This window comes from Saccoglossus kowalevskii, chromosome 18 (assembly GCF_978046115.1).
Source record: "Saccoglossus kowalevskii chromosome 18, keSacKowa6.1, whole genome shotgun sequence".
Lineage (NCBI taxonomy): Eukaryota > Metazoa > Hemichordata > Enteropneusta > Harrimaniidae > Saccoglossus > Saccoglossus kowalevskii.
This window is the reverse complement of record NC_140658.1, coordinates 24,050,547-24,074,256: the sequence shown is the minus strand read 5'-3', so window position 1 is coordinate 24,074,256 and position 23,710 is coordinate 24,050,547. Positions and strand designations below refer to the sequence as shown.

Here is a 23,710-nt window from a genome sequence, read left to right as displayed (position 1 = left end):
TGTATAATTATGCGGACTTTATAGCAGGTAGCAGCTAAACTTTACTGTTTCTGTTTACACTCTAAGCACACTTTATGCTAACGTCATGCATGTATATGTTAAACAAAATGTGTTTTGTTTCCCTATTGGTTGCCTAGTATTTCTGTTATTTATGAGATTAATTGAACACAAAAGAAATATCGACGTCTTTGGGTAAAGGCGACAAAGGACACAAGGACGAAAATTTTATATAAAAACGATTTAGATGAAAAAAGAGACGTTATTTTTTCAATTAAAATATCAATTATTACGTATATTTGGTATAGGGAATTAAACTAATTATCAATGATTTACAGGACAAACACAAGGTATACCTTATAAACCAATAGTTACGAGTTTTCTATTTCTGACCTAAACTACGATGAATACTATAACGTTGAAAAAGCTTCTGCAAAAAATTATTTGCACACTGCATAGAGTAAATATGTATTAATTTTTATAATTTCAAAAGTTATATTTTACGCAACCCCAGCGATCGCACATTTTTAAACTGTAAAAACGCAGATAAAGAAAAAGTCAAATTTAATTTAATTTATAAAATAATTCTGTTTGGAGAATATTAGTTGATATTTCAAATCAGTGCGCGATGCTAACTGACACGTGACCCCGCTTTTGTTTGTAATCAGATTTGTGCATGACAAAGTCCAAATAGGCCACGCATCCAACTGTACACGTCGCTCAGAATTCATAAATAGGACCAAAATGTTCAATTTTCTTATGTTATTCTACTAATATCATCAAAGTAATGGCAAGGCATTGGCAAAATTTGAAAGAGCAACTGGTATTTGTTATAAATTAAATTACTTTTTCTGTCGTCTATTTTCTCTAGCTAAAATGTTGGTTTGCTGGAGCCTTTATCCATTTTCTATTTTATACATTAGATACCAGCTTATTTCCCATCATACATACTAGAAGTACAGTTACTGTGGCTACGAGGTCACGTGGTTGAGAAATGTCATCAAATAATGTATCGTACAATCAAGATTTTCGAAAAAATAATATTGTTGCCAGGACAACATCTAGACCATATTTGATGCTTTCATTTTTAACATACCACTGCAATCCGAACGGATAATTCTCTATCTGATGTACGCCACCAAGCGGCCACTTTGCCACTTTATATATCACTGTATATATGTGATCTATTTCTGAACTTTAACCGGAATAGGCATACATGTTTCAGGACAAAAAAAAAGTGGATTGCTAAGTATAGGCGTGATTAGTTCAATTCAGATAAACCGTTACATAAAACATTATACACCATGTTATATATCTAACAAGAACTGTGGCATTTTCAAGTGCTACATGACGTACATTATAATTGTCAGTGCTTTAGCAACATTTTATGTACTACATGGTCTACCGTTCATAACAGACATAATATTAAACATATATAATTCAAATAAGGCGTACTGCCTCTTTAATCTGTAATGTCGAAGATATAGCGTCTTTACTAGGGACACCCCAAAGTGCGTTCTTGCTTACTTGTACATATTTTTACCTAAATAAAAAAAAAATACTGTATACATGGTGTACGATTCAATGGCAATTATGTTTTGACCACTGATCTGCGAGACGACAAAGCGACGGAACATTTGGAAGCCTGTATTCTTTTCTTTTCAGTTTTTCCGGGGATTTCTATTTTAGATGTGAGCAAGTGTGCATATTTACATGTTTTCATTATATATTCAGCAATCATGACATCTTTATAAGTGAGTTTCTAACACGTTTGTCAATCTATATCTATATTTGCATAGTGTCAGGCACAGTCAGTTCGCATCGGTATAGCTGGGTGTATATGATCGATAGAGGAAAGTTGTGCAACCAAATTTGCCAAGTTCGCAGTTTTTCGCCGATAAAAAAAAATAACCAAGGCTTTCAGCATTTTTGTAATAAGGACAATATTCTCTATCAATAATCTGCCCAAAACAGGAACGTTTCTACCAATTCTTGTGTTTTTTCGACGTTTTTCGACACTACGTAGGCAGGTACGGGGACAAAATGACTAAATATTAAAACAGCGTAAAAACGTTAAAAAAAACGATAAAATCAAATAAAATAAAATAAAATGAAAAAAATAAAAATAAAATAAAATAAAATAAAAAAAATAAAAATAAAATAAAATAAAATAAAAAAAAACATAGCCCGTACACTACATCTGATTTTAATCAGATTGGGGGACCAAAGACCTTTATTTTAATTTATTAATAATTGTAAAGTAAGAAATCAAGTCTGAACATACATGTATTTGGATAAACTGACGTCTTTCGTCAACAGTGAAATCCTATCGCGATGCAATAATAGTGAATGAATGAATGTTAAAGTTACATTTAGTTTTTGACTTTGTTATATTATAAAGTTAACGTTTGGAAATAAAATAATGTAAATTTGTCTGGATAACGAGAAATTAAAATTTTTACTGAGAAATGAATGTCTTTCTGCGAAGCCGAATGTTCTCGAACATTCTCAGGTCTTTACAAAGACACGAATGCGCATATGAATAAATAACTAATAGAATGCGTGTCAGACTCTATTCGACATGCTTCGTGCGGCACACTGAAAACACATATCCATACATGCATTTTCAGTTTCATATACTTTTATAGCACTTCTCGTGCAATATTCTACCATCTAAATTCAAATCCACTCAACCTTGTTCTTTTAGCAATGCAACTTTAACGAACACAAAATCGCCCTGTATTTAACTACACTTTTTCGTTTATGCAATTTATTACGGTGAAAATAATTACTGTTAATTTAGTGCTCTTTACATCTTGAGAATCCACTGCTTCTACTATTTGTTATCACAGATGATGATGGAAATTCTGCACTTTTTAGTGGCAGGTTTTCACAATGCGCAAATAATCCTGTAAAATTACGTAGTTATTTAATTACTTTACAAATTGAAAAAACAGGAAGGCTGGAAAACCGGGTCTTCGGTGAAAGCTTGTCAGAATATACGGCATATTGAAGTAGTATAGCTACAATCAGTGAGTATTCATCTAAGTATGCAACACTGTCACAAAGCACAATACTAGTGATAGAAAAGATTTATTAATTTATCATCAAATGAAAGATGTTTATGAACAAAAACATGCATGCGTAACTGAACATGTAATATAACGAGAAGTATTTATCAAATCATGTTTGTCCATTCCATAAACATGCAGACAGTTGCATAATTAAAATCCAATATAAAACCTAATTTGTGATTAAGTTCTTAACAATAATCAAGTAGAAATTGAATTTAATTTTTAGTATAATTTGTCAGGCATGCGAAAACAAACCAGCTATAATAATACTTGGAAGCTTCTAGATCTCAATAATCGCACACGTGCTGTTTAGTATACGTAAATACAATATTATACCGTTATTTAATTTTATTCATTTATTTTATTAATTAGGCAAATATGGGCAAGAACGCAGGAACGCACTTTAGGGTCTCCCTTTTTACTAGCATTATTCGGTCTTTAGAAATCACACAAACGTAAAATTAATTAGCCGGGTAGTGAACCATTTTTTGGCGTTAATTTGACGTGCAGGTTTGCGCTTGCGCTTTATTCCTTGGTGTAACTACGTTTAATACTAGTGTGAAATGTAGCAACAATAACAACAATTGCGCTCAAAAGAAATCATTTTCAAGACTTCTGTTGTGAAGGTATTGTGTGGTTTCAGGTTCTAATACACAGAATCAACCACAGTATATCGGTTGGCTAGTTTTAGCCATCAAATATCCACGCACTGTATTGACGCGTCCGAGCTTTATGGTTAATGCGTCCGCACTCTATTGTTTCCTCGGCTACCTTTGTTCTTTTCTAAATAGGAAGATGAGAAAAAATAGATTTCTCTGCTAAATAAACATTGACAATTATTATAAAACGCCAAGTACGATATAGAACCCCACTCTCTGTTAGAGAACGCATCATATGTTAGTGAAAACTGAAAACGCCATAATTGTGCGTACCTTGGTACACAAGTCGGAAACGAAGTGATCCGACTGAAGGTATAAACAAGCACGCTGCATATTTAAAGGTGTTGACTGAACACCGTCGAAAACATCTGTATTTCATAGATACAATGAAAAAATGGACACTAATAGCGTTTAACTACACCACAAACTAAACAACAATTCATCGGTTTCATTGATTAATTGCTGCAAAGCAAATACTAGTATGCCAATCGGTTTTACCGTTAGCAAATTGGCTTATACACTAAACAGGGGACATGGAACTCATTTGTACCAGTTCATATTATCACAGACGTCATTTCGTCACTGTCAGCTTCCCTACCCGACTGGAATAGTCTCTCCCCCATCGAGGACTTTATAAATATCGGTCTGCCAGTAACATACGACCTCGCAACTTGTTATTTATTACCAACACACACGATAAAACTCGAACATGATGTGTTTACACATTGTGTATGCAACTGCTTGTATATTAATGTTCTAGCATGTGTCCCATTGTCAACGCAGAACGAGCACTCAAGAGAAATTTGCGGAAAAAATAGGAAAGTGCAAAATAACTAAAAAACAAAACAAAACATACTGTATAATGCCATTCCATCTACCGTACATACAAACCAGATGTGTGATCTGTGGTGATCGACAGGTTTTGAGTATATTGCGGGTCTCTTCATCAACTATGAAGTGTTCCACCAACTCCTGACCGAGATTTGGCCATTAGTACCTAAAAAGCTTTGCTCATTAAACTATCAAGACCACTCATAAATAAATGCAGTCCGATATCACGGAGATTACCGTGTCATAACCTCTCGGTATTTTAATGGTGTATTATCATCTAATAAGACCTTAGATGATAACCTTGCTGGGAGATCCTGTTTCTCTTTGGCAGTACTCCGCATACTCCGCATGCCATTTTGATTGATAGGAGACATCCAGTCACGACTCCCTTCATTCGAATCGACGGGTGACATTTTATATGGATAACCCTCCATCAACAAGACATGCGTATTTATAATCTCTTTTGACCTTATATGATAACCTTGTATAAACTGTAAGAAATGTTAGCTTGATAATTCGTAATGTGTTATAGAAAGGTAGAAAAGTTTATTTTATTGAGAAACATTTACATAAAAAATGGGAACACTGGAATTTAATTTAAATTGATTTTTTAACGGCGCTGTAGGATAGAGTGGAGAAAGACAGTAATCAGGTAGACTGGCGCAGTCGGGGCGATTAATTTGTTTTTGTAGTTTAAATAAAATAAAAATTTTCGCGAAATGGAGGTGTTAGCGCGAAATCCCCTGTAACTGCGAAATCAACCCGACTGGTTTATTCTGCATGGCCCTCTATCGACACTGCAGGAACCCGTCGATTTTTCAACGGGTAATTATGTTAATGAGTGTTCTAAATGACAATCATCTAATCGAATCACAACGTCTCTTCAACTGACCTCTGACCGAGAAGACGTCGGCTGATTGTAGCAGCCGATTTTTTTTTCAATTCTACGACAGTACGAGTTACATTTTTACACATTGTGATGAATAAGAAACGACGACTACGACAAACTCGAATTTCAACGTGCCGACATGTTGGGTCTGCAGTGTGACCTTTACCAAGTTGACCTCATTATGCACGTATTTCCGCGCCCACTTCATTATAATATGTGCTCATGAATATTTAATAGCCATGAATTTCCTGCAGAATAAACCAGTCGGGGTGATTTCGCGCTAACACCTCCATTTGGCGATTTTTTTATTTTATTTAAACTACAAAAAAAAAATTATCGCCCTGACTGCGCCAGTCTAGTAATCAGGCAGTAAATTCCTTTTGTGATCGATCTATATCGAATTAATGAATATGCGGAAATGTGTTACTTTTGTTTAACTTACAAAATTCGTATTCTATGAAATATATTTACTGAAGCTTGTACTTAATCATTGTGTTGATTGAGTGTATCACGATTCTCGTCATGAACTACGAAGTGCCCACGTGCATGTTAGCGTGCCTGTCATATGTCAGCCGCGTTAATATCCAAATACTTCGATGGCCGCACTAATCGCATACGACGTTAAACGAGTAAACTCATACGCTTTATTTTACATATGCGCTCTTAAATGTAGAGCATATCAATGAATTTGCAAACTATACAGAACGTCGATAATAGGATTATGAACGAAGGGAAAAAGTAAAATCACACTGTCCAATACAAAGAATACACGTTCGAAATAAACATTTTCAAGTTTAACGAAACAAAATCTGGCATTGGATAATACTTTCAACATAGAAGCCCTTGGCAATTTACTTGACATAATAGACTTCAAGCTTGACACTTTTCATTTGAGTGGTACGATAAATTCTAGTGTCTTTTTATTGAGCAGGCACATATATCTCGAATGTTGTCTCAATGTTCGGTATATGGCATAACAAATGGAAACAGTTGAATTTTATATAAGAAACGTTGCAAAAACGCGGTAAAAATACTTAATTTATGTATGAACAAATAATTTAACGTGACGGTATTTAATTTAAAGTGTTAAACATTCATTTTAATGCAACAAATAAGCATTCAATGTCTGAAAATTGACAGTTCTGAAAGAAAAGTCATCAAAGTTGAATAAATGGAATGTAATTTTATTTAAAAACGACAAGATTTACAGGGAAGTAAAGGTTGTCCAAAACTCTACAGACACCATACAATGGTGGACCATTTAAATGTTCAACCTAGAAGTTGTCAACAATATTAAAATTTTAGTCGTGGTATATATTATATGTGAATATTAAAAAAAACATCCAAAGTACTTCCAACTTCAAATGTGATATCAATTAACAATTGATTTATTTTACCTTATACTACTTTTCCACATGAGATATTATTTTAAAGTTACGCATTAACGATATTATCTATCAAGCATTTTCAATAAAAGCGTACAAATACATAGAGGTTTGACATGATTATACTTATTGTGTTATTAAATGTTTCTACACTGGAGATGACATAAGGATGCTGGGACAAAGCTTTTATCTAGTTTGAAAAATTCAGTTTTTAACATTGTGTCGGCATCTAAATGGGAACAAATTTTGTCCCCTTGCTGACAGAATTTCTACACAAATTAGTTGAAAACAAAAGGTACAAACAAGCCAAATCCTTTTATTTTAAACTCCGATATATTGATAATGAACAATGCATCAAGAATCCTAGATTTAGTGATTATATTCTAATGATCTAGTTGAACTTGAGGAGACTACAGAATCTGCGTCATACGTAGATATGTGCTTTGAATTTGACTCCAAGGACCAGCTCTGTATTAGACTATATGACGAGAAAGGTGATTTTAATTCTATTAATATTTTCATGAATTGTCCATACCTTTACTAATATCCCACTCTCTTCTACTTATGGGATATACATCTACTAACTTGCTACGCCCTGGCCTGTGGTAGATATCCGGAGTTTTTTTTCAAACAGACAATTTTTATTCGTCCACATTATTAGATCAGGGATTTTATAGACTAACCTTAACTTCAACAGATTAAATATGAGGTACCGCTTTGGGAAGATAATCCTTTATTTATAAGAGGATTATACAAGTTATTTTGGTACATCAACGTGCTGCACACCGTTGTATACTAGATGAAATATTATTTGTATGCGAGCTTCAAATCATGGGGTTAAAATTTGTAGTTACAAAAATACGAGAATTGTATTTTTTCACATGAGCATTTAGCAGATCATATGAGCGAGTCAGGAGGTGGAATCGAATCGAACCGTATGACATGTGGCTTGCACGTGTCCATGTCTGAAATCATGTAGTCACTATAGCAAACATAAACAGTATCATACCATAGGTGAATAAGTTGACCCCTGAACATTGACTTGGGTACATTTATTACTGGCATGATCGCACAAATACAGTAAGTATTAAAAGCGACGGAGTAAGCTGGTTTGGTGATCGAGTGGACTAACAATGTGTGGATGTACAAAGCCTTATGAGCAATTTTTTTATATTTGAAGATGGTAATATTGACCGTTCCTCCCAAATCGAAAGCAGTATACAATGAATCGTTTGAATAGACAAAAATGAGATTTACTACTCCCACGGGCATAGTTTCGTCACCACAAGCCTCCCATATCATATATAATTAAGGCAGTTATAAACACTTTGTTTATAAGCTTGTATGATCCATATTCTCCCAGCTATTCCATGTGTCCAGTTATATCTAAACCAGAATCAACAACAATGAATTGTGGTGATCGACTAATTTGCATCTTTTGTTTGAGTGCATTACGGTTCTCTACATCAACTATGAGGTGTTCCACCAACCTCCGTCCAAGCGTGTGCCATTAATGCCTGCACGCCTTGCTCATCAAAATATCACCACTCATCAATAAATACGGTCCGATATCACAGAGATCATCGTGTGTCAACCACTTGGTATGTTGATGGCTGTATCATTATCCAAAAAGATCTTAAATGATAACGCTGCTGGGAGATCCTGTTTCTCTTTTACTGAACTCCATTGTAGATTCATTACACTTTGTACCAGATAGACGATCACGTGACCTGCACGTTAGTAAAATATAACACCATCAAGTAAATTCCATTTTGTACGTCTAAACGTAGAGAATCATGTCGTTACTATGACATCCATTAGACCAAATATAAGTTCAAAATTCGCTCAGTGTTATCTCAGCCTAATTAAACATATTGGCAATTTGATTCATGTGTTCAGTCATGAGTAATAACAGTGATGCATTAGTATGTTTATTACTGATATGACTGAAGTGCAGTTTTAAAAACAATGTGATGAGCTGGTTTGGTGACCGAATGAACTCAGATTGTGTGGAATTCCGTTGCTTCAAGTCCCGCTTTATGAAGAATCGTTTCCATTTGAAGATGGTAATAATGGTTGTTTATCTCAAATCAGTGAAATTACAATGAAACAGTCTCAATAACGTGTGTTGTAGGTGTAAAAAAAATACGGAGGACATATACAACGTGCGGAGCAAACTTTTAGAAAAGGTCAGAAGGCGGATGGGAAAACAATACGGACAAAAAGTTCAGATGGTGACAAAATGCCATGACAGACCTCATGACCTAAAAAAAAGTCATGGCAATTTTTAGACAGAATAAAATCAGGAGCTGGTGGACTTGAAAAGTAACCGTTTAAAACACCTACTTTGAGTCGAGAACAAAATTAACAGCAGAAGCCGACTTTCCTTAAAGTCTCTACTAAATGACCTAAAAATAACCAACTGCAAAGTCGAACCTTAGACTGTGGAGCGTTCTTGTGTTCTCAATGTCATTGTTTCCATTACATTTGCCGACCATTTTCTCTGAAGATAATATCCGACGTGAATATTCAACTTTTTATTCATTACAACCAAGTCTAAACAACAACAGAAAATTAAGATTAAAGTCAGTTCAGTATTAGAAACAAGAAGTCCACGGCATGATTCACTATGTACCCCGGACCACTCGTCTTGAAGATCATCGAAAATGAAAAAGATCAATGAGAAATTGTTTAGGTACAGTGGAAAAATCACGGTGAATGGAAGACATTGTTTGTAAAGTCGGTAATGCTGCATGGTTAGGCGGGCAATTGAATAAAAAGTCAAAAACAGTGACCGAGAAAGTTTGGACTATTGCCTGAAAAAAATGTAAAGCCAGAAACATCTGTAATTTGGTAGATCCAATGACAAAATGGACACTAATATAATGGTATTTATGAAAAAAACCCACATAAAACAAACAAATTAATTGAATCCTTGCCGCAAGAAATCAAAATGCCACTCGGCGTTACCTTCAGCAAAATGATACATGACAATTTGAGTGACATGCGTTCATGCAATCATTCGTACGAGTTCATGGTATCACGCGAAGTAATTGCTTCTCTGCCAGCGTCCCTAACCGACACTTCTATATACGATATATATATATACAACCATCCAACCGAATATCATAGACGTTCTGGGTATGATTGCACAGAAGATTGAAGAATGAAAAATAATATCAATGAGCGTAGATTTGTGTCCAAAACGGAATTGAGCACATTTTTGTAATTTGAGGCCAATTTAAATCTTTTTCGAATACATTACTTAACAATTCACTGAATGTTATGATCAGTCATGATAAACACATTTGCATGAGGAGTGCTACCACCGTTTGCCTATGAACAGTGCATGTGTGCGTACGGAGTCTTGCTAAACAAAACATCACAATCTCTCGTAAATACGTCATCATGTGATACTAATCTTAAAGTGCCCCGATGGACGTATAGTGGTCTCAATAGTTATTTTTTCTTTGATTAGACTCATATGCAATATCACTGTACTTTGTTCTGCATATAAGGCCACACCGACTTAATTGTATGGATGACATCTACGCGCGCATTAGTTTTCGCTTTTCTCAAAAAAAAAAAAAAAATCTCCAACGACGAGTCTCTACAGATCGGTTTTCTGTCCGGAACTTGCCGACTCATATTGTCGCAAAGCGCCGGCTTGTCGTAAAACTCTTTTTGGACTATCTAAAAACGTGCCAATTTTGTCGTAAATGATCTTCTGCACATGCGTATTGCGTTGCCAGGAATACGTGAGCATAACAGTTCAGAGGAAAAACTGAGGGATTGTTGTAGACTGGTACGCAATTGACGTCGGCCAGGGAGATATGACGTTTACACAGCTATACAAGAGATTGGTTAAAGCTAACCCCTACTGTGTAGAGAGGAGCAAGCAAGGACATTTATGTATCATTGCAATGTTTTGTTAGTTATTGTCATAAAGTAGTGATATGTACATTCCGCCTTGACTTGTACTGAAAATGATGTCCATGTTGTACCTTGCATGCAGTGTTTTTGACTGAAGGTACAGTAGAACGTCGATTATCCGAACTGTTAGGGGGACATGCTTTTTGACGGTTATGCAAACAGTTCGGATATGCGATCTTGTGTGGGCGTGCTCAAGTTTACAGGCTCACTACACACAAATTCTAACGCACATGACTGTAATGAAATCAAACAATAATACATGTAGAGTATGTCATTAAAAACATTTTTATTTAATCAGTAATATATTGTAATAAAAATGTTGCATGCTGGAATGTTAAAAAGTGTTTCAAAATGTCCGTAAAATGTAGCGATAATAAAGTTCTTGGGAAAACCAAGTCCCGGAACCAAGTGAAGACGGATTTCTCTGAATGATCGTCATAGGCTGTTTTCGTTATCTTTCGTTTCAGTCCTGCACTTGAATCCATTTTACTGAAAAAATCCAGCAGCTTTTGTTTTGCCTTGATATCGAATATCATCGATTTACCAACACCATACTCGGTAGATAGATTGCTTGCGGTTTCCCCACGTTCTAGTCGATTTATAATTGACAACTTTGCGTCCAAATCAAGCACACAGCGTTTGCATTTCACTGGGGGTAGCCACGCCAACGCTAGATAAAAGACGCTGATAAAGTAAACAGGTGAAAGGTCGCTTCGTATTCGCTGTGTATAGATCGGCTAGCGGCTCGATGTTACCAGATTGCTCTGGGATTTTCGAATGGTAAACTGCTACAAGATGTCCCGATTTTATTGGATTCAGCAAAGTTTTTAACACCTAGAACGATTGACATAATAAATTGTTGTAAAAATCCAGGTTGGCTACTGTGATCATCGGACGTAAACACTTCGACGCTGTGAACCATCAAACGGCCCGCCGACTGTGGTCATTGGTTGCCGTTGTCTGCTGATAAACCATCAAAGAGGCACACCAAGGGGTTGTCGTTTCGCCTCTCTTTTTCACTGCACTATTAAACTGGCGTCGCTTCTGTGGCAAGACATCCCAGAAGTTATTTTCTTTCTTTTTTTATTCCGAAGAGGATGTGACTTCTCATACTGGACATTAAAATTAAAAATCAGAAAAAACATGGGATCGGCTCATGGCCGCGTTTCTTTGACGGCAGTGGAACACCGTACAATTTTCCCGGGAAACGTATCCGAACTGCGGTGACTTACAACTTGGTAAAGTTAAAGATCTGACTGTAAACAGTGGAGAAGACATTTGATGAAGTTTGTGTTTTTAGGACATTTTTTATTTACAGTGGAACACTGGTGTGGCGTAATAGGCTTGTCTGAATTTAGGAAATTATTGGATACTGTAATTCGTTTCATTGTTTGCGCAGACACTGTAAACAATGAACGTACACGTGAAAGACGTCGGATTACATGTTGATAACAGCTTTATTGAAAGTGTTGCACCAGGAAATCACACAAGGCGACTGTAGTATTTATTGTTCACAGTTGACTTTTGTATTACTATACGGAACACAGCCAGACCTGCATACAAACTTTGGGGGACACACAGTAGGTTCGGATAACCGAACATTTCGGATAATCGACGTTCTACTGTACTTCATCATGACTACATGTACTAGAGCTTGTCTGAAATGGTTATACCTGTGACAGTAATACAGTACGAGATGTGTATATCAACATGTACCTCCTACAAATAAAGACTTCTTGTTGTTCTTTGATACATTGTGTTCTGTGGTCCAATTCGTAATAGCAGCTCCGTAGTCCTGTGCTTTTAGCAGGATTTTTTTTTTTTGGCAGGATTTTTTTTTTCGCCCTCTCGCATTAGTTTTGGGGTCTCCAGAGGATGTCATCCATAAAATTAAATCAGTGTGGCCTAAGACAGGTTATACCATTAACAATAGGTATGGCAGATACTCTAAGTGAATTGTTTACCTTTAAATGACATTAAATGATAACCTTGTTGGAAGATCCTGTTTCTCTTTGAGTAAATTTGTATACAGATTCGTTTTATTCAGAGTAAGAATCAAATGCTTGTCATTGGAATAAGTCGAGTTAGATACGCATAACAAACCCAAGTTGCATTTTCGTTGGAGTATCATGATCAAAGTACCGAAGTCTCGCGCAGATGAGAAACAAGGTTATACATAGAATAACATTTTATTTCATTTCTTCTCTCCGATCAATGATCCCACTTACAATTCTTTGAGAATCATACAAATCTAAAGGAAAAAAAGAATTAATTTTATTTTTTTCTGCCTCATAAAAACTCGAGAAACAGTCTGGCCCTACTATTATTCGGCTATTTGCGACGATGATTTTCATATATTGTACAATAAACAGATAGACAAGAGCATACGATTTCTACAGGACGCTTAACTTTCTAACTAGGAATCGTGCTAACATGGCACCTGATCAGAATATAAAATAATATAAAATCATACCTCATATGTGCTTTTCTACAGTCCTATTTTACTGTGATGTCACTGTTCTTTCTTTCACTAATCGACTGCATTCAACTGTGTAATCGAGTGCAAATATCATACGATTTTCGATAATACGGGAAGTGATATAAGTATTGCTATGGCAACAAACTAAAGTTTGGATGAATAAATGAATATGCATGTACACTGTCTATCTTTGAAGCTTGAGATAGGACGGCGCATTCACAATACACGTCCTATTATATTAGATCAATAAACTATGGTTCGTATGTGTTTATATTCCATAATCCCTTCCAAAAGTCACATTTTACGAGCTACGCGTGACTGTTTGACTGACTGCGCACTGCATTCAGACACTCGGCCTACATAAAACAAAATATAACCACAAATTCCCGGTTAAATGAACAATTTAATGAAACCGTGATACACAACAAGTAATACAATTACTTTGATGAAAAAAATAGAAGCACTTTACGTCGGTATGCGACCGTCAACAAATCATGGTATATCGTGCGAAATACAATTTATTGGCCCTGGTTTCGTACAAGGTGGACCTGACCCACGTAGTCGTGTAGTTTGATGATTACCCCCCCCCCTCTCTGGTTAAAAGTATTCACATAGAACATAACTCATCCCATTATTTTATTATATGCTCAATAATTACAGGCGATATCGATCTTGAAGAGCAGAAAAATGTTGCGTTTCAGTTGTTTGATCTGGTCTGCTGTGGTATGTTGTTGGAACCTCAGATGCATAATATGAATTATCACTTGTTTACATCACACGCATATATAATAACTCGTACCTTAGTATGCTCTTGAAACCAATCAGGAAGTGTGATAGCGATCACTATGACAACAGAATAACATGTCTATCTAAACACACTTGTCTGTGCCATAGTACAGCTGCCACATCATAGTACAACTAGTTAAAGTTCCACTGAACATTATGCACCTCACGAAGTTATACTCGTATAGAACCAGAATAGTCGCCAACTGATTTACAGACAGTTTGTCGGGTGGGTAGAATTGACTGCACATAATATTATTAGTATGAGGACAATTTATAACTTACGATTTAGAATCATTGTGTTAAAAACATCAGTGAGTACATTTGCTGTGGTTTGGTCATTGCTACGTATTGTAACATTCCGAGTATAGACGATCTAGAAATATCCATGTGTTTTAACCTCGCATCGTCCCGGTAGTAAATCAACAGTATGTGTGTGTTTCACCCAGAAACAGATCTGCCTGTTTAACACTTCAAGCTACAACTCTATCAACGTTGCGTCGAAAGCGCAAGCAATGAACTGTGATGTTATATAATTAATTTTAGGACTTGTAAAATGAAAAAATGTTAGCAAATAGTTTGCACCTAGTCAACCTTGTTGCTGTAAATGTCAGACATTAACATAAGTGTGTTTACTCAACTCACAATAACAGAGTCAGTCAATCCGGTTTAGTACTGTGTTCCCTTATCATTACTAATATACCTATCTTCCATATCAATATAACAGATCATGGAGGTCAATGTGTAACAAGGTCACACGATTTTTTTCTAACTTCTTTTCACCAACCTGCGTTTTGAGGCACGCATGGCAACCTCTCGTAATAGCAGTCGACATTCCTATTCAGCAAGGTTCTTTGGTATTTATAGAACTATTCATCTGTTCTGTGAACGTAAAGTTCAATTTTGCATTGCAATTGGAATTCCCCCTTATGTTTTAATATTTAACGTCGCGTCTTGAACAATATCTTCGCTGTACGATTTTCTCGGCCACAAATTCAGCCTTATATTATACATTATTAAAACATTTTTTGGAGGTCAACATTGATTATGTGACGAGGTTTATGGGTTCACCCATCAACAATGACAATATACACAGTAGCCATCCAGAAGTAAGTAATTGTACAGACCATACACATAGTTTAGGTCATACTAAGTTTAACGAGTATCGAGTACCACTGCATCCATATTAACTAGTCAAGAAGCATATATTAAGGTTCATACAATATAAATTATACATATATTCATTGGGAGTTCTTATCAACTAATATTTTCCAGTTACGTCAGAAGGGCGCGACTTATCAAATGGTTTATTTTATTTTTTAATGAGATTGATGAATACTAATACAATCAAGTACAATATATGCACAAATAAAATGTTTATTTGCTAGATTCTTTGCAAACAACATGGGAAATCGTCTGCCCACCGGCACATGTAAACGGTCTGGAAATAAGCCAACTACAGAAAATGAAACTCAACTACCAGATGAAGAAATCGCTGATGCTGATCTGGGTGAGTACTATGCTATCCTAATATATGTTATAGAATGTTGAACATCTGCATTTGAACAGTATTACAAATGGTACCACGCTAAAACACGGAGGCATAACCGGGACATTTTCTAGTACGAGATTGCCTACGCACAACGTGTATATCCCAATTTATTATTTATTGTGATAATTAGAAAATTTGGCAATTGAATCAAATCACTGTTTAGCAGTCATTCAAAAATTATATTGTGCTATTAACATAAAGTATAATTCGAAAGTTTAGGATCCTTCACTCATTTTGTTCCAATTTAAATTTCCACCATCTATAACAAGTTGATCTTAATATAGCCCATGTAACAGTTGAAACTGTAGTAATTCTCCACTCCCTCCGTTGATACATAGTAACACGTATAGGTCCAGAATCAGAAACGACGCAACTTCATTATGCAGCATTTAATGGTGACTGCGACGAAATAAAAAGATCGTTGGCAACCGAAAATATCGATGGAAAAGATGCAGATGGTAGAACGCCGTTGATGCTTGCAGCTCTTAACAGTATGTAGACGTTTAGAATCCAATATATCTCGTAACTGTGATTCAACTTATTTACTTATTTATCAAATAGTTTCAAAAACAACGGATACTGTTCTAATATACCACATAAGTCGTACTATATTTTTTTTAGAACAGAATAAGGCTTGTATGCTGCTTCTACGTGAAGGTGCACAAGTAACAGTTACAGACAAACACGGCGAGTCTTGTTTTATTTTTATGTTGGACGCAAAAATGACAAATGTGGTAAGGATTATAATATTAATATTATGAGGTTATTAAGAGGATATCGAAAAGTATGCACGAAGACAGTACAGCGATGGTATCGACCGACGCGCAGCGGAGGGCAATGCGACGGCGTGATGTCTGAGTGCACACTTTGCGGTATCCTCGTGATAACCTTCCTTCCATGATACTTCATGGAAATGCCGACATCTAAAAGGTTTAGAACAGATTTAGCGAACTTCTGTGTGTGTAGTTCAGTCAAGCCTGGGCGCTGCCATATTTGGTTGTACTAATAAAGAACGCTCACACGCGTAATTGCTCCATAATTGGAAGTTCCTAATATGATAGAAAAAAAAAACAGTACAATACCACAACAATTCGGCACACTGTAACATTTGGCCTTACGGTGAAAGAAATTAGACTTTTCTGTTCGTATTTTAACAAACAATATATCAATCACATTATAAGTGATCGATATTGTTTGCAGATTGAACTACATTGTGTATACGTTATGTGTTCGCATTTGTTTGTCACGTGAATCCTTAGTTTCATATCCCAACTGATAGGACATTACCTAGTCGCGTACTATGTATTTCTAAGAATTTCCATACTTTGTATGCAGGCAAGTCTAGCATTAGATCGACTGCATGAAAAAGATTCTCTTGAAGGAAAGCAGACATATGATTTGAAAATATTGGAAAAAGGAGAAACCAATGGTAGGTGATTATGTAGAGAAACACATTCGATTTCTGTCAAATACATTTTCTATACAGCATGATTAGCATTTGCATTGTTAAATTGTTTATATATTAAATACTAAACACACCATCAAGCTAAACTTGTCAAGGAGATGAATATAGCTGCAAGCAGCAATGATCGACTAGGGCGAATATGCTATTGTACCCACGTTGATGGGTACGGGTTGATTAGTATGTCAGTGGTTGCTATGGATATACCAATTAACAAACAAAAAAATGAATGTATTATCCAAGCAGAAACTGTAATTGTCAGTCACTCATGACTATATATATCATTTTAAAGTAAAGCATTTTACTATGAAATGTATTGTTATCAATGTGTTTATGTAGAATAACATTTATTTTCAGCTGAGACGCCATATACAAGAAGCCCGGTAAGATTTCGTTTACATATTAGTTTCCACTCATTAAATTTAATGTGAATTACGTATGACACATTAGAAGCAATTGGCAACTACACGTGTTGTCAAATCTAGATTTGTAGCTATATTCATAGAATATTTAAATCAGTGGTTTATGCTATTATTATGTTTATGCAGTGTATTATTTTTGCAGTTGCAAGCTGTTGTTGATAATACCCTTTTAGAAGTCATTGATCATCCCGTTTTTCGAAAATTTATTGAAATCAAGTGGCAAAAGTTTGCAAGGTAATACTATAATTTGAATTCAAATTTTCAACATATATATATTAAAATTTAAATTGTATTTCACCAGTAAAATAAGGAAATTAAATAATTACTAATGTGCAGAAAAGCATATATTTGTGTGATAAATAAAATAATGTTTTGTAGATAAATTTTAGATAATTTTTAGACCATAGAGTTTGTTTGCTATACATTATGGAATTCTACAATAATTAAAGATGTTCTTCGTGTATTGGATGTATATTTGGTACAAATTTCAGTAGGTTTCTCGGATAAAATCACCAATGAAACCGCTGCTTTATTACACATTTTGTTGTCAATCAATTTATCGATTTATTGTTTACTGTTGAGCAATTGAACTGGGAGGTCTGAACCGATTTTCGGTGAAGACATATAATCACAGTATACACACAGAGTAGTCACCTGCAAACATTTGACGATGAAAATTATGTTGTTCTGCCATGGTAGTTTTTACATGTCTTTTTTTTTTGGGGGGGGGGGTTAAATGAATAGATCATTTTCCGTTTAGAACAGAAGAATTATTAGAATATTTATTGTATTATTTTTTAAAGATGGGCTGCAAAAAAAGATTTACTATGGAACTTATTATTTGTTGTGCTGTGGTCGATGCTAGCTGTGGTGAAGCCTCATGCCCGTGGATGTTATGAGTTTCCGCTCGACTTGTTGCGTGTGCTTCTATGGGTAGGAAACTAGCTATATTAATAACAATGTCAAATGGAACATAGCCGTAAATGCACTTTGACTGTATAATATATCGACTGTATTGTTAGATGAAAAAATACAACAATATCGTTTCTATTGGCTTTGTTTATCCGATTTTATAAAAATGAATTCATCTTTTACATCTTTTATTGTAATTCTATTTTAGGTCATGGCTATTTTGTGCACAATTTGGTTCATTGTTCAAGAATACCGGGAATATAAGGAATCAAGGGAAAAAAGAAAGGTGATTTTATGATGGATCTAAATAACTATTGGCAGTGGAAGTGGTTCCTTGTCATTATGGCGATTAACTGTATGCTGATTAGGCCAATTATCCAGTATATCATTGTATTACATACATCTCGCTCAGAAACAAAAAAAAAACAATTGGCAGCTCTCCAATGTTTCAAAATTGCCATGTATGTTATTTTGTTATTCTTTTTGTTATAATTTGTGTTTTGATTCAATTACAGAATTTGACCAAATTGCTAAAGTGTATAAGGAAGAGTGCTGAAAAGTATGAGGAAAAAGTAGAGTGCAAACGCAATTCCTGGGAAGGGCGACCATCAAACTTTTATGGCTATTGGTAGGTTGAACTTTTATGGCTATTGGTAGGTTGAACTTTTATGGCTATTAGTAGGTTGAACTTTTATGATAATTGGTAGGTTGACCATATATTAAAATGTTATGGATAACACCTTCCTGTCACATCAATTCACATTTTTAAACATTTACATTTTTGATCATAGTAATAATTAACAGCATATTTGGGAATAATTTGGGGTGAAAATAAACATTAAACTGCTTACATTGGCGAGGGGCATTTGCCTTATCTCAAGTTCTTAATGTGCATGTATTATAACTTTCATCAAAGAATTGTTTCCTGCTGTTTGGCATGAACTCCAGGTTATTTATTTGCTATTATTTAGACAGTGTGCTATAGCGTAGCAAGATATGCCTCTGAAACGTATTGTTTATCAATAACAGTATATAAGTTTATACAAAAATATTAGAAATTATTATTCATTGTTGCGCGTGTCGACTATTCAGCTTCCTACCTATTAAAGAATAACGTGATTAATATTGGCAATGGCGAAGTTCATTTTTTGTTCATGCCAAATAATTTGAAACAGAATCACCAAAGTCAAGCTTAATCATTATTATTATTCATCTTTTTTCCAGGAATTACTACGACTGGTTTGTGTATTTTCTCCTGACGGTGGTGGTTTTAACTCATTTGATAGATATCGGTATTGCATCGGATGAACTATGTCATCCACGATCAAATGATACAACTCAATACGAAGATGATGCAGACCACTGGGAGAATGAAAGCTTGGCAGGGAAGATACATTTAGGATGGTTTGCATTCACAATTATTTTTGTCTGGTTTCGATTGTACAAATCAATCAGAGCATTCACGCATTTGGGTAAGTTTCAAACTATATATTCGAAACTATTTTCACATTCATTCAAATACTATCACTTTGGTAAGTTTGGGTATATATACGCAGTTACATGACACGGTGTGTACGTGTCATCTTACCTCTAATGATGGAATAGTTATCATCTTCAGTACTTTTTTTCGTGATTGCAGAAATGACATATCGATGGTTTTGGGATTAGCTCTTTCAACTCTTCCAGAATCAATGATTAATCGGAGCAGAATAATATGTGAATGTGTCATTTTGTGGGTACCTTATAACATCCTTATAGTAAGCACTTATACTGGATACTTTTATTTTGAAACAATATGTGCTTTAACCTTTGAAATTCAACACTCTGCTTCCAATTGCAGGTCCTTTTATTCTTGTGGTTTATATTGTACTTGGAGATGCGGGAAAATTCCTAATCTTGGCTTTAATGTTTTATTTACCATTTAGTAAGTAGTTCAGTAGCATTCGTAATTATTTTTTAATTGAATAACGCAGAACAAGTCTTACTAGTTTTTAGAAATTCTAAATACGATGTCTTTAGAAAAAATGAGTGTATATTTAGTGTCATTGATTAACACCATTATAAGGCAACAATAAAAAGAATTTAAATGCGTCCATTCAAACTATTAGTATTCATTATTTTTCAATGAAATTCGACTAAAACTGAATCTGGGAATTCTACTTTTACTACTAACTACTAAACTACTAAGCAACATTTTTACAAAACTTGTAATATTTTATGTTTTATTTCGCCATGTGAGGTAAAACGTAGATACATAAACGGAAAACACATTTTTGATAAACTTGAAATCTGTATACTATCCACTTTTTGTAGCCATTTCACCACAATCAGACGCAGGAAATAAATATGCAAATAGTATTCTAGATTCTTTAAATTGCCTTCTACAATTAAATATTATAAATTTTTAAATCCACTTTCCTAGCGTGTGCGTTTTGGATGATATTTGGTGGTATCCCATTTTACGAGTCAGTTATTGCTACAATGTTCACTCTATTCCGTATGGCACTAGTGGATGACTATAATTATGAGGTACGATATTTATTTTGTCTACAATCATCATTAGTAGAATTATTAATCTTATATGTGTGTACCACATACTGCACTAGGAAAAAACTCATCTAGCAGTAGTGTGTTATTTGTATAGAACCTATGGTTAGTATGTTATTTCCATTTTATAGCTGACTCCATTCTCTGATAGTTGGACACCATATCGACTTGATATTTATGCCATTGTATATTACTTCTGATTTATAAATGCTGAAATCGAATGTCTAATAACGCTAGCTACTTAGAATTGCCTATTTTTTAAAGTAATATTGATCATTTAATCACAGGGACTGAGAGATGCGAACCGTGTTATGGCGGATATCATGGTTGGATTATACCTTTTAATTGCAGCGGTAATATATCTGAGTATATTCATTGCAATGTTGAGTTACAGATTTTCCAGGTAAGAAAGCGCCATGATTGGAAAGGACAGTACTAATCTGAATACATTTAAATGTAGATTATTTGGTAGGGCTATGTAATTACGTGTTTGAGTGTAGTGCATAAACAGGAATTATATTATATCGTCCTGCTGTATCGAAATTCGGTCAATTTGGTCTAGTACTTATGGGATACATAAGCAACAACCATGCTGGAAGAACTTTACTTTTTTTAAATTAAATGATCAAACGTTCATAGGCATAGAGATGTAATTGGAATGGATGACACATAGGAGTATCTAGCCTGATGACTTGGAAATGAATCAGTGCTGATATAGTGTGGATATCGTTGTTTGTATATGATTTACTGATATATGAGTGATTCCAGAGTACTATGATGGCTTAATTGTCGTGTTATTAAACCTACGCCAGGTACCAGTGAACGTTACGTTCAGAAACTTTTCGACTGAACAAAGACACACACACAGATCGAGATCGTGTCAACTTCTCTAGACTTAGTCGCCCGTCTAGAACTCTCCAAGACAGAATGCCTCGGGGAAAAGTTCCCCAAGACTCTCTCGCTCGTGGAGCACTCTCAAGACTGACCCAGACTCTATTTATTTACTTCCCAAACTTTAACCTATCACAAGGAAATTTAAAAGCTTAAGGCGTAGCTTTAAAAAAAATCAACTCGCATGTAGCCAATCACACGAAGTACTTAACACGTCATATATACTTGATTAATTGTCCGCTATATCAAAAGACTACACTTACCAAACTGTCAGAAATAACGGTCGGTTAGCAAAGTTCATATCGTACTTAGTTCCATTCACTGACTCAAGTTCCGTCCAGGACCTCGTATACACCAAAATGATGACAGGTTATGGGGAAAGTGTTGAAATATATAAACCAGCACTTCACATGAAACCAGTCATCAAATCGGATAAGTGACGGATCTCTAAACACATGGAAATAAATCATGACAGTACCCTAACAATAATCGTGTTTGCTATTGAAATCAGGTATAAATCCCGAATATATTCAAACGCACAGCAACACCAATGTACGAGACTGCGTAAAGTATAACTGATATAGAATAGTTTTATTTTAATAGATATCAGTTAAGGTGATCAGGCATTGGTGATTTCAACAAACAATTCATATGTTATGCCCAGTTTTTATTTGAGCGACCATATACGTTATTTTGTTTTCCAGCATGTATGACAATGGTAAATCCAATGCAATGATACAACGATCCAAAATTATTCTTGGCTTCGAGGAGAAATTAACTGATAAAGATAGAAAACACCTTCGTAAAGAATGTGCTCATGCCGAAGACTATAGCGTCAACGGGGATGGAAAAGAAGATATGATACAGATTACATACAAAGAAGAGGTAGTTTGTATATGGTTTATACTGACATTTGAGTAACACAAATGTTAGAAATTAGCAAAAAAGCAATTTCCCGCGAGTCACTTAATGTCAATAAAATAATTCAATTAAGTTGGTGAATCACTTATATTCAATCTTAACATGGTGAATGTTAACTAAACAATATTGACAGTGAAAATCCCTTTTCTGTTCAAATAGCACTGTTAAAAAATACTATTTTAAATGTTTCATTTCAATGTCACTTGTGTGCAATGCGCATTGCTGAGCCATAAACTACCCAGTTGCAATTTACAACGCAAAGACATACATATTTACTTCAGAAATGTAGATTAACATATAATAGTATATGGCAACGATTGATTGGGAAATTATACAAATTCAATTCTAAGAGATTATAAACTGTTCCGCCTCTTGCCAAACAATTGCTTTTCGTAACTATGGGTTCATCAAGTGCCCTGCAATGTGCGCAAAGTTATATTTTAAGACTGCAATGAAGGTTACAAATTGCAAATGTCTTTAAATTTATCCTTGAAAGACACAAATGTGAAGCTACCAATGAGCTTTACATCTGTTGATACAGACAGGTAGCTGGAGACTGTAAATGGTTTTCATTCATTCATGTACCAACATCCGCTATGTCCTTCAATATATTAAAACAAAACATGTAAAATAGCATGACCATTTAAGCTTCTGCCTGAAATAGCTAGACCGAATGTATAATAAAAGGTAGTCAATCAAATGACAGACAGTGGAAATCCAAATAAGAACACTACTTGATTAACACGTGCCCCAAGTGTAGAGAAATAAATTATTCGTTTGGATACTTTAAAAGCAAATTATGCAAAAATAATATTTTTTAATGGAATACTTCACTGTATTCAAATATTGCACCTGAATCTTTACATTTCCTTCCATTCAAGGGACAAGAAAAGAAATGGTATCTTCTGAAATCGTCGACAACGAGAAATACCTGTCTGGAAGTACTGAATAGTCTAAGTCAATAACGAAGAAA

At 34.9% G+C, this 23,710-nt stretch overlaps 1 protein-coding gene across 1 annotated transcript; it reads left to right on the top strand.

Annotated features, from left to right (window-relative positions):
• The first annotated feature begins 15,434 nt into the window (after nucleotides 1-15,434).
• On the top strand, nucleotides 15,435-23,710 carry LOC144353174 (uncharacterized). Its single transcript, XM_085493014.1, has 15 exons — nucleotides 15,435-15,540; nucleotides 15,921-16,073; nucleotides 16,204-16,316; nucleotides 16,918-17,011; nucleotides 17,402-17,427; nucleotides 17,609-17,700; nucleotides 18,270-18,399; nucleotides 18,587-18,664; nucleotides 18,894-19,006; nucleotides 19,603-19,850; nucleotides 20,219-20,302; nucleotides 20,801-20,907; nucleotides 21,213-21,328; nucleotides 22,521-22,701; nucleotides 23,619-23,710. The coding sequence occupies exons 1-15, from the start codon at nucleotides 15,435-15,437 to the stop codon at nucleotides 23,700-23,702; spliced, it is 1,725 nt and encodes a 574-aa protein (XP_085349140.1). The 3' UTR covers nucleotides 23,703-23,710.